General features: G+C 45.2%; 1 protein-coding gene across 1 annotated transcript in view; it reads right to left on the bottom strand.

Annotated features, from left to right (window-relative positions):
- Positions 1-14185, bottom strand: part of LOC104552764 (unconventional myosin-X) — a 95812-nt gene that overhangs the window by 63216 nt on the left and 18411 nt on the right. The window contains exons 3-8 of the mRNA XM_062004673.1: positions 12223-12381; positions 7818-8005; positions 7448-7582; positions 2438-2562; positions 1388-1401; positions 715-799 (exon numbers count right to left, since the gene is read on the bottom strand). Of these exons, the coding sequence (XP_061860657.1) occupies positions 715-799; positions 1388-1401; positions 2438-2562; positions 7448-7582; positions 7818-8005; positions 12223-12381 (706 nt within the window). The remainder of the gene's footprint in view (positions 1-714; positions 800-1387; positions 1402-2437; positions 2563-7447; positions 7583-7817; positions 8006-12222; positions 12382-14185) is intronic.

The raw sequence follows: 14185 nt of genomic DNA, 5'->3' as shown, positions 1-14185 counted from the left end.
CCAGTTGATCATTCTAACACACACAGAACAAAGGTATAAAGAAATATCCCAGTCCCTCAAAACGAGAGCGCAACAGCATCATGATCCTGCCCACCTATCTAATCTCTTCAGCAAGACCACCAGTGCTCAGCAGTGCCCAGGTTAGGTACACACAATTGTTCTTAAGTGGATGCTGTGCTACAGAGGATTCTTTCTCAGCCTGCAGCTGCCACTTTCTCTGCATGCTCTCTTCCAGACCCACCTCTCCCTTCCCCACCTACAGAGCTATAAACCCTTTGTTCAGACATCAGATATATTTCAACTCTAGTCCTGACACTACATTGCTGGTCTCTAATTCTTATCTCTCCTGTTACCTCTACTGAAGCTTTGTTGTAAATGTGCATCTGTCTCTGAACTCCTTGAACGGCTTCCATCAGCATTTGAGTCAAGACTCTTAACTCTTCCTTTGCCTCTAGCCAGTTTTATTACTTCATCACTTTGCACAGACTTTTGCCTGCAGCTCAGAATGCCTCAAGTGTCTTTTCTCATAAAGCATTTCTGTCATTCCGAGCCTTTCTCTTAATTCCTCTTTCTGTTTCCCAGAAATCACCATATGGCCTTCAAGAAAAAGTTATATATCAAGTACCTGAAATATCCATGCTCTAACTGACTTAGACCTGCTCCACGTGCTGGACTGGAAGGAGGACAGGGTCATATCCCAAAAACTGAAATTACCTTTCTGCTCCCCGCTCACACCAGCTAGCAGAGCATAAAAGATGTGGTAATTCCTCTCTCCAGGGTTCTGGTGTACCACTCTGTTCTGAAACAAAGAATACAGGAGTAGCCAGTGGAAAGAGATGTCACTTGTGATTGCAAAGGGAGGACCAGGATACAGCTACTTCTCCAGGACCAATGCACCAGAGAGCTTCTTACGGTTTTAGTGATGGTGATGGCTAACTAAGCACTACATCAAGTTCCTGTCATGTGGCTGTGCAACTGAGCACATACAGACTTCTCTGAACTCACTAAGAGAGTGTACACACAGACAAATTGAACCTTGTCAGTTCTGGCACTGCTCCTTGGTGTAAGCTACATCAGAGCACAGATGTCTGCATTAGGAGTCGTATCCCCATAATCCTCTCTAAGGAAATGAGTTTCCCCTTGGTAAATGGCCTTTTCTTGGACTCTTTCTGTAATGCACAGAATTTATAAAAGACAGGAGAATAGGTTCTGATAGATATTGAACAAATATTGTTCCTTCACTATCCTCTTTCTCGGTTGGGACAGTTGCAGTGGTAACATCAACGTCCATGTGCTGTGATAAAGGCAGTATCATCCAGGAAGAGATCTGTCTCTGCCTCACTATGAGGAGAGGTCAATAGAGGCTGTCAGTATAGGTGATACCTACCTTCTCCAGTAAATCTGAACAGCAAGTTAAGGAGAAAACATTTAAATGACATACGCACAGACCTCCTGACAAGTCACAATCTTCTAGACACACTGGGCTGAACCCTGTAACAAGCAACAAATCATTAAATAATTGACACTTTGGAAAACAAAGAGCAGTCTCAAGCACCATCTTCAATCCTCCTCTCAACTCCCTGTCCAAGAAGGTATTATGTGCCAAAGAGATACTTAAAAGGGCAAGGTCAGATAGAGCACAGGACCTGCACAGTGGTGAAGTATCCTAACAAAGGATGAGCCACATTAGGGACATCCAGAAAGATTAGAGGCCACTCTAATCTGAAAGTCTGTATTGCACAGAGCAAGTCTTGCATCAGTTCTCATTGCTTCTGCAAGAGACTATCTTTAATCTACCAGCAGCACAAAGAGCAGAGACTAAACAATCTCAGTCTGTTATTTACAGCAGTAGTAAATTCCTTTGGCTGCTACTCCAGTGGAAATTGGTGTGGTTTGCAGTGAGCAGCAGCTCTGAACATCCACATCAAGAAATGTAGCCAGGGCATCTTAAGGTGCCTCATGTAGCTAAAATATATTCCAAAGCCTGAGGAGAGGAGTACATGGACATATGGAGAAGAAAGTGATCATGGCACACTGGAAGAGGCTCCCCAGTAAACTGGTCACAGCACTAAGCCTGTTAGAGTTCAAGGAGCATCTGGATGATGCTCTTAGTCATATAGTTCAGTTTTAGGTAGTCCTGAGAGGAGCAGGGACTTGGACTCAATGATCCTTACAGGTCCTTTCCAACATGAGGGACCTTCCTAAGCAGTAAATTCTAGGGATTTAAGTATTAAGAGTCATGGTTGCTGAAGTGAAAAGTCAAACTATGTCTCTTCCTAATATACCCAGACAAAATGCACCATTTTGGTGCTGCAGAGCCACAAAACAAACACCTCTTCCCTCTTTTTAAGTTGCAAATTAGCCCACAGCTATAAACCGTCTTTGAGAAATCGTGATGAGAGACTTCTCTGACCCAGTCCTACAAAGGAAAGGATACAATCAGTTACTCGGCCTCCCTGGATGTGTCCATGTTGAGAGAAGTGCAGCTGGATGAACTTCCCAAAGCGGCTGGAGTTGTTGTTATAAACCGTCTTGGCATTTCCAAAGGCCTCCAGAATGGGGCTGCAGAAACAATACAATGAAGATATGATTGATGATGGGGTACCACTAAGACAAAGCATGTGCCCAGACTTGCCATTAGTTCAGCATGTGCTGCCGTGTGAGATTCAATTGTTATGGTATCAGACTGGACAAGCAGAAAGAGCTCAAGGGAAAGGAAGGATGGCAAGAGCAATTTAACACACTGCTAGATAAATTTTAAACCTTTGGGATTGGAGTCAATTAAATCAGTCTCAAATCAATAGGAGGTAGCTGATGTTCACACTGTGGAGGACATCAGCCCACCAGTGTGGCTTCAGGAAATGATAAGTGGCAAGACTCAACCAGATTGTGGCCTTGACACAGCACCATTCCATGAAATGGGTTTGTATTTTTTTCATGATTTCCAAAAGCATCAGACATACAGGTCAAACACTGTGCAGTTTTAAACCACATACTTCTTTGTTTGCTTCTGCCTTTGAATGAGAAGATAGTACAAGTCAACCTTTGAAGTTATAAGCAAACACTTCAAACTAACAAACAAACACAGTACTGAACTGATTTGTTCGGTACTGAGATTTGCTATGGGAACACACATGCCCTTGTTACTTAGATCTTGCTTAGGTTGATACAAGCCATGTGGTTTCCCAGTGGAGGGACTATACACACATTATAGATTTGAAAACTTCATTCTAAGAGAGACACATCATCCACTTGGGGAAAAAATAAAAATCTTATCATCAAACTTCAGTTGGTTGACAAACAATTCTGTCTCCTGGTCATCTTCCTGTCTTCAGAAAGGTTCATACAACACAGAAAAAGCCATGTTAAAATGTAGTTTGACTCCTGCTTCACAAAACAGCACAAAGGAAAAGCTTAAACCACTCAAATTGGCATGCTGAATCCAGGATTAAAATATATAAAATAAAATATAAAATAAATATGTGCAATTTAGCCAGTTCTACAATAATCTGAAGGCCTGACAAGCAATGAGTCACAGAGATGTACAAGAACAGCCTGAATTGGTCATGGCTGATTTTAAAACATACATAGTTTTAAACAAAAATGATGTTATTATCCTGAGAAATACTGGCTTTTTAAACATCACCAATCTACTGTGTGGTTCTACTGGAGTGACAGGCAGCTACAAGATTATTCACAAGTTAATCATTATAACATGACAATCACAACTACAGATATCACTGGAGTTTGCTGACAGCTTCAGGCCTTGCAAGTGTTAGCTGAGTGAGAGCTGAGGTTGAGAGAAAGGCCCAACAACCTTCAGGAAACTTCAGGAAGTGTTTTCCTAATTTATCTCCTGAAAATATCACTTCAAAGAAACAAAAGCACAGAAATGAAATTGCTCTGTTGTAACACATTGCAACCACAGAAATCTCAGTCATAGAAATCTGTGTGCACAGAAAAGGAGTTAAGTTCCTTGCCTTGGAGAATTTCAGCTCCAAGACCCACACATCTGAAGTATGTAATTAAGGACATGGCACAGGAATAAACCTCTGAGCACTCCAACATTGTGAATCAACAAAAATTCATGGGGACAACCAGAAAAAAGGAGGACAGGGTTATGCTATATGACTACCACAGATGCAGTGAGAATGCAGTAAACAGCCAGACAATCTTTAAGGCTCTAAATCATGTTAAATTAGATAAGCAAAGCCCAAAGAAGTATCTTTAGCAACGGGCTCACGCAAATGAGTGCACAATCCTTTCAGGGGTGGGGGACGACATAGGCACATGAGTGTCTGAGTGCAAGGCAGAGGGGTGAGTGAGCTGATACAGCCAGGAATGAGGCTGCTCAGCTGGATGTGGGCAGGGTGTGTTGCAGGACTCAAAAGGATAGGAACCAGCTTCACCAGGGCAGCAGAAAGCAAAGCCTGGATTTTAGAAATATTGCAACATAGGCAGCTCCAGGATTCAGATGCATAGCTGAAGACAAAACAAGAAGATTCAAAGATTAGAGGGATGAATAACAGGAGAGGTAGCTATGCTGTCAGCAGGGGCACTCAACATGGAGAAGAGAGCTTCAGAGTGAAGCAGGCTAGAAAAAAAACCCTGAAAGTTAGCAGAATTTTTAATGAATTGATGAATATTTTCAAGAAGGAAAACAGACCAAATCAACAGTGCCAAGGGAGTTCTAAGAGTCAAGTTTCTGAGAAATACTCCAAGCACGAATGTTACAACACACAAGTAACTGATAGAAAGCTGACATAACATTTTGTTTGTAATGCTGACATGGAGAAAGAATCCATCGTTCCTGCGTATGTACTGGGGTGTAAGGATGAAATCCAACATAAGCTGACCCAAGGAGGGCCACTGACAAGGCAAGTGAAGCTGAACTGCAAACATATGAGGTAGACTCCTTAGCAGCGGCAGCAGCTTCTGGCTCTGGGCTACATCTACAGCTTTTCTTCTTTAAGGAAAATGTGACAAATGAAATTCTCTTGCTCTCACGTTGCAATAGCTCAAGTAACACTAGAGATGTACACAAAATGGATCGTGAGCTCTTACTCTACCTCACAGTTGTGGGATCTTGCAGACTCAGGAATCATCTACCTACCACCATAAGCCTTCTGGATCACAGTCAAGTCACCACTTAACTGCTAAGAGGGCTTGAGCCTTTTAAGCCACTTTGCTTTAAAGCAGATTTTGCAGATCTTCAGTTGTGACTGCATTGCACTTAAGAGCTTTGTCCAGTTTGCCAACATCCCTGGTAAAATCTGTACATCTGCAAAAGACAGATCATCCAACAACAGTTTCTTGAGCACCAGGTCCAAAGGCAGCAACCCTTCTGCTCAATGCTGTTCCACTTATAGGAACCAAGACACTGAAATGCTCTTGCAGCTGCCAGGTTAGACACTGCATGTCTGTTTATGCTGTTTTCACCGCAGTTACTAGTAATTTTTTTGCATCACTGCCTTCCAGGAAACATTCCTTCTCTCTCTGAGCTATGAAATAGGCCAGTTGCACGAGAGTCACTTTTACAGAGACAGTTCAAAGAATTCCAGCTTATTATATAACTAGATCTTGCTGCAGACATCTGCTTTATTCTTCTGGAGGTTTCTGCAACAATCACAGGCTCAAAATGGGACCAATCTACAGACTCACCCATAACAGTACCAAATGGCAAGACTCCCTGCAAGGTCCTCCATTCACAGGTGAGATGGTCTTGTGTTGGGAAATTCTTGTTTCATTTATTATTTGTTTATTATTAAATAGAATTCAAGTGTTAAGAAAAAGAAACAATAAACCAGACGGTTAAGTGAACATCTTTTCTCTCTTTTCAAGGCTTACTTTAGACAACCTTGTCCTACTCTTCTTAGCCTCAGCATCCATTTTTACTTCAGGTTACAACCAGTCCCTTACAACTACCCCAGCAAGGCAGCAGGCCACAGGCTAGGGTCACACATAGAACTGTTTCTTTCTGTCATTCTTTGCTTCCTCGTATTCTCTGCTGCTCTTTGCCTCTTACTGTTTTTTTCTCAGCTGCACTTTGCTTCCTCAGGTTTTCCTGACACTTTTTTTCATGAGTCATGGTCCCTCCAGGGTGCCAGGACCTTCTTTGGCATGAAGGATCCCCCACAGAACACATTTCCATCCCCTCCTGGCTGCTGATTTCTTTCCCAAACACATTTGATCCAGGCGCCACGCATTTCCCTGCCTGCCTGCTGCCTTGGCAGGGTTTTAGTTAGGTGGTGGTTATTCCTCAGTGCCAGATCCAACCCAGATCAGGTCTGACCAACCCAGAGCCTCCTCCTGTACAGGCCCTGCTGCAGCCCCCAGTAAACCTCCTCACTCGTGCCCTTTACAGCTCCCATGGACATTTCTCTATGAAATCACCTGTCTGGACAGCAAGAGAGCTGCAAGGCAGTCCACAGGACCTCTGCGGGTGGCCTGGAGACCAAGGGAGAGCAGAGGCTAAAGGAGGAGACCAGGAGTCAGAGTGTGACTGAGACTCATAGTAAGCACAGCCACAACCAAGAGATGTGGGAGATGGGGATGACCTGGGACAGACAGGGATGGATGTTACCCACATCCTCTCCAGAGACTGACAAGAGAGACATAAAGCTGGAAAGGACACCACAGTGGTGTGTGAGTGAGCTCAAGAGTGCAGCCAGGCAGGCATGTGGGATAACTTATTGAAGGACGGAGAAATCCCAGCCTTGTGTAGAGCATTAAATCTCTGGCTGCCAAACGCACCCCACACTGCTCTTGGAAAGAAGCCTAATTCATCCACAGGCAGCTGGGAGAGCCGCCAGCATGAGGTGTCCTGGTGAGACCGCGAAGGCCGCATTTCCCTGACAGGCCACCATTCAGCTGCCTGCTCCTGAGTGCCCAGGCTGGACTCTGACAGGCCGCCATTCAGCTGCCTGCTCCTGATGCCCAGGCTGAGCTCTGACAGGCCACCATTCAGCTGCCTGCTCCTGATGCCCAGGCTGAGCTCTGACAGGCCACCATTCAGCTGCCTGCTCCTGATGCCCAGGCTGAGCTCTGACAGGCCACCATTCAGCTGCCTGCTCCTGACGCCAAGGCTGAGCTCTGACAGGCCACCATTCAGCTGCCTGCTCCTGAGTGCCCAGGCTGGACTCTGACATGCTGCCATTCAGCTGCCTGCTCCTGATGCCCAGGCTGGACTCTGACATGCTGCCATTCAGCTGCCTACTCTGGAGTACCCAGGCTGGGCTCTGACAGGCCACCATTCAGTTGCCTGCTCCTGAGTGCCCAGGCTGGACTCTGACATGCTGCCATTCAGCTGCCTGACCCTGAGTGCCCAAGCTGCGCTCTGTCCCCAGTATGGCTGCCCAGAAGGCCGTGTCCCCACCACAGTCCGGCTGCCCCAGCACGCCAGCACCTGCAGCGACGTGGCCCCCGGTGCCCCTCAGGGTAACCATACCTGCTCTCCAGGATAGCTTCCTCTACACGAGTGCTCTTCTCAGACACAGGGCTCCCAAGGGAGGTCTGGCTCATGGCTGACAGAAATTTCAACAGCAACTTGGTGCTCTCAGTCTTTCCAGCTCCACTTTCTCCACTGTTAAGAAAAAAACATACATTTAATTTACAAATCCAGGACTAAGGACCATTCCACCCACGGCAGAGAAGTGATCTCCAGGAATGAACATGTGGCACCTCCACTGCAGCAAGCAGGGATCAGGCAAAGGGTAGGGAGGATGGTGTGGATATTCAGGCAGATGTCATTGCAAACAGAGCAGCAGGAGCAAGGCATGGAATGCAGTCAGGGAGTAGCTGGTTCTCCCATTTCTAACCTTATCAGCACACACTGGCTGTCATGACGCTTCCACAAGCAGCAGTAGCACTCGTTAGCAGTGGCGAAGATATGGGGAGGCAGCTCACCCAGGCGGTGCTGTCTGTACAGATCTATGGCATCCACACTGTACAGACCAGGGATGGGTTTGTAGGGATTTACTGATGCCAGAATGGAACCAATGTTGGTCTAGGGGGAAAAACAAAACACAACAAGAAAATAAAGCTCCTGGAAAAAAAAAAACCCTGCAACAAACCTGGGCCCTGAAATAACTCATGGTGAAGGGAAAAAGCACAAATAAGGAAGCTGAGCTTCAGCAGAGAGCTTCCCAGTTTAGCAAAGAATATCTAAACCCAGGGCAGGGGCTGCACAACTGGGTATGGATAGGGCAGTTACAATTTCACTGCTTTATAATAAAATGTTCCTAGTCTGTTGTCTTTGCTAAATTAAGTTCACATAATTTAAAAAGATTAAGCCATCTTCACACCCAGCTACCTTGCACTGTGCTTGAAGCTGAAAAGCAGAGCCAGGACTGAAGGACTCATAGGAGATATCTTCAATGCCCCTATATACAAGTCCTCAGTTGAGGAGGCTTGGAAGGGTTCAAGCACCTCCTGAGCAAAGAGATGGGGATATGGAGACACACCGACATGCACACATGTGCAAAGAGCCACTAAAGCAGATCAGTTTTCTTCCACTGAAAAATGCAGTTTGGAGCAGCTTAAATCACTTGGTAAATCAAATAAAAATTGACAGATTAAGATTAAGATCAGGAATTCAAATCAAAATATTTCTACTTTTTCTAAACATTTTATTTTTAAAATCTCACAGTTCAAGAAAAAAGTCAGTAAGGTTTAAAATAAAATACCCTAAGACTAACATTGACTTTCAAACATATTCTTTTGGGAAGTCAGAAGGAAATTCATTTTGGTTTTTGGAGCATGACCTTTTCAGTTCAGCCAACCAGCTCAAATCCAGTTATTCTCAAAGCTGCAGTTCAGTGCCATCTCTCTCCTAACAATAGCTTTGTAATATGGTCAACATCCAACTTAAATCCTGCTGTTGGCATAGTGGCCTCCTTCTCAGGGACACCTTGGGCTGCTCTACTCCAGAATACCCATTCTCAGTAGAGCTGACGGAGGAAACAGATTGCTGCAGTAGGTGACAAACTTTGTGGTCAGGAACAATATCTAGTAGTATTTCCAAACCATGAACTACAAGTCATCAAACACAAGAGTTTGCACACATCCACTGGAGAAGCTGCAAATGAAATACTTGGTGACAAGAAAGACGCATCCTTTCTCTCTGCCAAAGGAAATCTGGGGCCATACTGCAATGTCAAGCTCTAAAGCCAGAAGTCAGGCTGATAAGATGCTACAGTCACCGAAATATTTAAGACTCATTTATTAAACCATCAGTGAGAGATTATCAGGTGAAAAAACCCCATCACCTAGGTCTAATTGCATTATCAGTATTAACAGGCCAGCATAGAACAAGTCCTGAGGACCCTCTGACATGGGCCTTTGTGGGCAGAAATAAAATTAACTGATGATGAAAGCAATAAGCAAGCAGATGATCCTTGGCAACACAGGTGGGAGGAAACAGGAAAGCATTGAGAGAGAAAACAGGGATCAGGGAAAAGCACTGTACAAGCAGCTGAGCAACAGATATTGTCCAGAGACTACAAGACAGAGATACCCATCCTAACACTTCTCCCAGACTTTCACATCGTTAACTTTCAAATGTTTCATTTTACATTTCCCGCTCGAGTTTTGATTCTCCCAAGGAACGAAGCTCTCAACACAGTCCTTTCCAGAACTTCTTCCACTAAGCCATTTTTTCAAAGGTGTTTCTAGGAAATATTTCCATCTCCTAGTTGCAATTTCCTCATCACCTGCAGTCCCTTACAGATGATTTCTTCCCACAACTTTTAACAGCAGTAGCATTTGTGCATCAACCATGTACATGCCAGCCACTCTGTTAGCAAGGAGTGATCATCCCCACAGAACTCTGTGGAGCAGGACAAGCCATGCATCACATGTCTACTTTTCAAGACAGTAGATCCTACTGGTGGTTAGGCATGGCAGAGCTAGGGACAGCACAAAACGTGGCAGTACAGGCCCTAGCTCATTTGTACATCACTCACATTAGGCTGGGTCCATTTTTATTAAGGGATACAGGAATGGCAGGAATGAAGGGGAGAGATGCACTCCTAAAAGCTGCAGGCTGCTGCTGTGCTCACACAATTTCTTTAAACAGTTTGGTTGAGCTTGAATAGTATTTCTCTGGAAAACAAAAGGTACTGTTGAGACTGTCAGTATTCCTGTAGCAAATTAATTATGACTACCACACCAGTCTAGCTATACTGCTACCTACACTCCATGACCAGAAAGGATTCCCTTTAGGAGCTCATAGTAGGATGCCTCCAGGCATACAGCTCAGAACTGTATTGCCCTTTTCCACAGTGGTTATCCACTTCACATTCTCAGTTTTCCATCCTCTCATTAACTCTTTTTTATTTTTGTTTGTTATTATTTTTAATACTAGTTACCAATGTTCCAAGTTATCCATTCCCTTGGGTGAGTTTCTTTTCCAGAAAATGACATTTTTCACCTGTTTCTGATCCCTCTGATTTCCTTCCAAATATTTTTAGCCCCATCTGACAGGCATTAACTCCTCGCAGCAAAGGTTCATTTGCAACCTTAGACTACTATGTTCTGTCTGTGGAGACCATTGAGGATGATGTTAAATGAACTCAAGGCCTATAACATTCATGATATTCACAGATGACTGCAAGTCATTACGTGTCACTAGAGGTGACATCCTCAATTTCTATGTAACTGAAAATTGTATGCTACTGGGCTATGGCAAAAACTACTAGTGATCAGGTAACTGTAATATTAGTAGCTGCACCACAGAAATACAACACAGCACTTGTATGCTTTGGTGTCCTCCAGGTCAGACCTTGCACAAACATATACCCAGACACAGTCCCACTCAAGGAGGGGCTTACAGTCCTCCACTAAGGCGTTTTTCCCAGTGCTGAGCATGTTACAGAAGTCAAGCTCCTTCATAAATCTCCAGAAAACTCAGATCTGAGGTGTGCAGCTGACATTCATGTACCGTGCGCAGGCAAAACATGACATTGTATTTTAATATCTTTACATATGGACAGAGAAAGCACAGAACTAATGCTGAATAGAAGGAATGACATATTAGAGTTAGAGGAAAGACTTAGGGAGATATAGCCGCTGCAACACTGTCACAGTGCTGGTGTTGTGGCATTTCTGGTGCAAGGCACAGACTGAATCCTGCCCCATATTTCAAAGTGTGAGGAAGAAAAAATGGGAGGAATATACACAAACCGTCAGAGAGCTGCATAAACACATAGCATGTGTCAGACGGGTCAGGAAGAGCAATAAGGACAAGGTTCCATCAAAAGAGCATGTGCACATGGGTACTTCCTCAGGGTCACAAGGCTGTGTTCACAGACAACGGGCAAGGGAGTCTACAGCAATGGAAAGGAGAATTTGCAAACTCCTCTGCATCCTGGTGCAGGAGGTGGCTCAGAAACGGGGTCACTTTATTGATCATTTCCTGGAATACAGGTGCATATGGTTTGGTTGCTGTGGTAACAGTTGCCATGCTACACAGCTAGAGATTTACATTTTCCCTGTCATAATCTGAAAAACTCTGAGTGCACACAGCATGGACAAGCAAGGGAGGAGTAAGGCAAGCTAAGGCAGTCTTGGTAACATATCCTTCTTATCCTTCCCAAGCCTCAGCAGAGCATGCTGCCAGCCCAGCACTCCAGGGATGCCTTGTCCCAGGTGTGCTTTACCTTGCAAGTCCCTTGCCTCCTTCCTGAGGGCCCAAGAGGAGAATCAGGACATGCTTTGAGTATTCATCCGTGCAAGGAGAGTAGAGCAACTCAAAAGAGACACAACTGCATATAAAAGCAAAAGAACTGGGCAACAGGTTTGTTTTCCCACTTTCATCTGCATCCGGTAGCTTTATCCAGATCAGGAAGAATACTCAACAACAGCCTGTGTACTCTGCACTTCCCAGTCTGCTTGGCCATCTAAACCATTATAGCAGTAACGGGGAACCTTGGGAACTTGAATACCAGCTTGTAAGACACAGCTGTTCTTGGAGGATACGGAGCCACACAATTAGCACGAAGCCTAGAGGCCAATATTCATGTTTTGGAAGTTTTCTACACATGCAAAGAGGCCCATCCGGTAGGGTTAGGATCTCACAGGGCTGATGGAGCTGGCAAAACAGAAAAACCCCTCCATTTTTATCCATGTGAAACAATGTTCAGGAAATAATGCTCAAATCAGTATTTCACATGCAAAGTGGCAGCCTCAAAGCTAAACAACAGTCATATAGCCAGAAGTACTTACATAGATGTTGCCCTGTTGGTAGCGCTGGTGCAGGTTAAGCAGGATGGCAGCTTCATGCAGATCTCCCAGCATGGACATGTCTTCTACCCCATCAACGCTGGTCTGGTGCATTGGCAAGACCTTTTCTCTGGAAAGGGAGGCCTTGGGGTAGTGGAATACCTGAAGAATGGGGAGAAAGACAAATAAGCTCATGACACCTAGGCACATGGTCTGATTTCCTATCAGAAACGTGCCCCTTTCCACAGCTTTACAGTTCAGCACTGGAAAAGGAAATAAGTAAGGCAGAGATCTGCTCCCTATTTCTATAGTTGTTCTTCCATTCCTCTCTGTCCAGAAACTATACACCACACTCCCTTCTTTTGTTTCAGAATCAATCTCTCACCTTCACTACTGACAGGGACACATCAATGTAAGGTTACTTGATTTTTACTGAAATCTCCTTAGTGAGAGCAGGGCACCAGCCTCCACTAGGCAAGACGGGTATCACATACTGCACTCACAACTGTGAATAACGATGGCAGCCCTCCCTGAGAGACCCGGAAGAGTCTTTTCACAAAAACACATGTGGGAACATGTCTCTGACTAGTGGGAGGTGAAGGCAAAGCTTATTCACATTCCAGGTTTGGCCCTGTGCTCTCCCTAGGAGCAGCCAGAGAGTTATCTGGAAGAGGCTGTCATGTCAAGAGCAAAGCAAAGCAGGTGAGAAGCCAAATAACGTAGTGGCATCCTGTGTGCATGCTGGCATGTATCTATATGATTCAGCTTTCAAAATGTTTGTACAGTGACAGCTATTAACTTCTATCACTGCTCTGGGAAGAATCCACTTCTCTCTCTCTCTGCAGTTGCACTCTTCTTTCGTCAATTGCTGCATCCTTCTTCCTGATAAAGCTTCCTTCTCAATAACCCACTCTTCAGCTATCAGGTCACCTTCTTCACTCTGTTTCAACACAGATGAGATGATACGACTGTTCTCCTCCACCACAGCCACATCCCTTCCTTCCTTTCCTCCTCCTCAAGCACGATACTGGCATTTCACAAAAGTTATTTCAGTTGCTTCCCACTCTTGGATTCAACCATGTGCCATTTCCCACCCAGCACCCCAAGCTGTGCTAGATGGTAAGACCCAAGATAGACACTTTATACAAGCAGCCTGGTGAAGCAAACTGGTCCACAGTAACCCTCCCAAAGAAACCTTTTCCTTTCCTCTGGGGCTCTGGTCCTTACCTCATTTCCACCCCTGCTTGTCAGCCCTTCCAGGTGCCAGCAAGAAACTGAGAGAGTCCATAGGGAATGAACCCTGATTTATAGCATTGCTCTAACTGGTTTCTCCTGCCTGCTTTCTTGGGCTGCCATACTGCCAGCCAGGCAGCTGCAGGCTAAAGACAGAATGAGGTCACCCTGCCCCCTCCAGCGAGCCACCTCTGCGAATCCCTTGCAGAGCACTTGCTGCTGCAGCGCATTGCAGGTGCCTGGCGAGGACCTCTGCTCAGCTCTGACCTGCACTCTTGCCAGTACAGGAAAGGAATAACCTGGCACAGGACCCCTTTACGAGAACCTCATGATGCCTGCAAAAGCCTGCACAACCAAAACAGCAGGTCTGCTCCTGGAGGGAGATGGGGAGGAGAAGCAAGCTCATTTCTCCAATGTGTTTCACCCCAGGTCTGCTCAGTCACACCTAATGTGTGACCCATATGGACTCTGTCTCTTCTACTGGGAGCTGCCTCACAGCCCAGTTTTCTTACCAGCCAGGAGGCTCTCAAAAGTACATAGTCCATGTTCATTAACAGAGTGAAATAAATCCCACTCAAGCACATAGGCTCTCCCCAGGCCTCTGGTCTTCTCCCCATCGCTCTACACCTGGATATCAGTGAGGTATGACTCTGCCAGGACCCTCACTCTGCAAGCATGGCCAAAAAAAAACACCACATCCATTTTTATTTTTCTTCTTCGGAGCAGAGGCCTA

This window comes from Colius striatus, chromosome 11 (assembly GCF_028858725.1).
Source record: "Colius striatus isolate bColStr4 chromosome 11, bColStr4.1.hap1, whole genome shotgun sequence".
In the NCBI taxonomy this organism is placed as follows: Eukaryota; Metazoa; Chordata; class Aves; order Coliiformes; family Coliidae; genus Colius; species Colius striatus.
The sequence above is the reverse complement of the archived record's forward strand: the minus strand, read 5'-3'. Positions and strand labels throughout refer to the sequence as shown.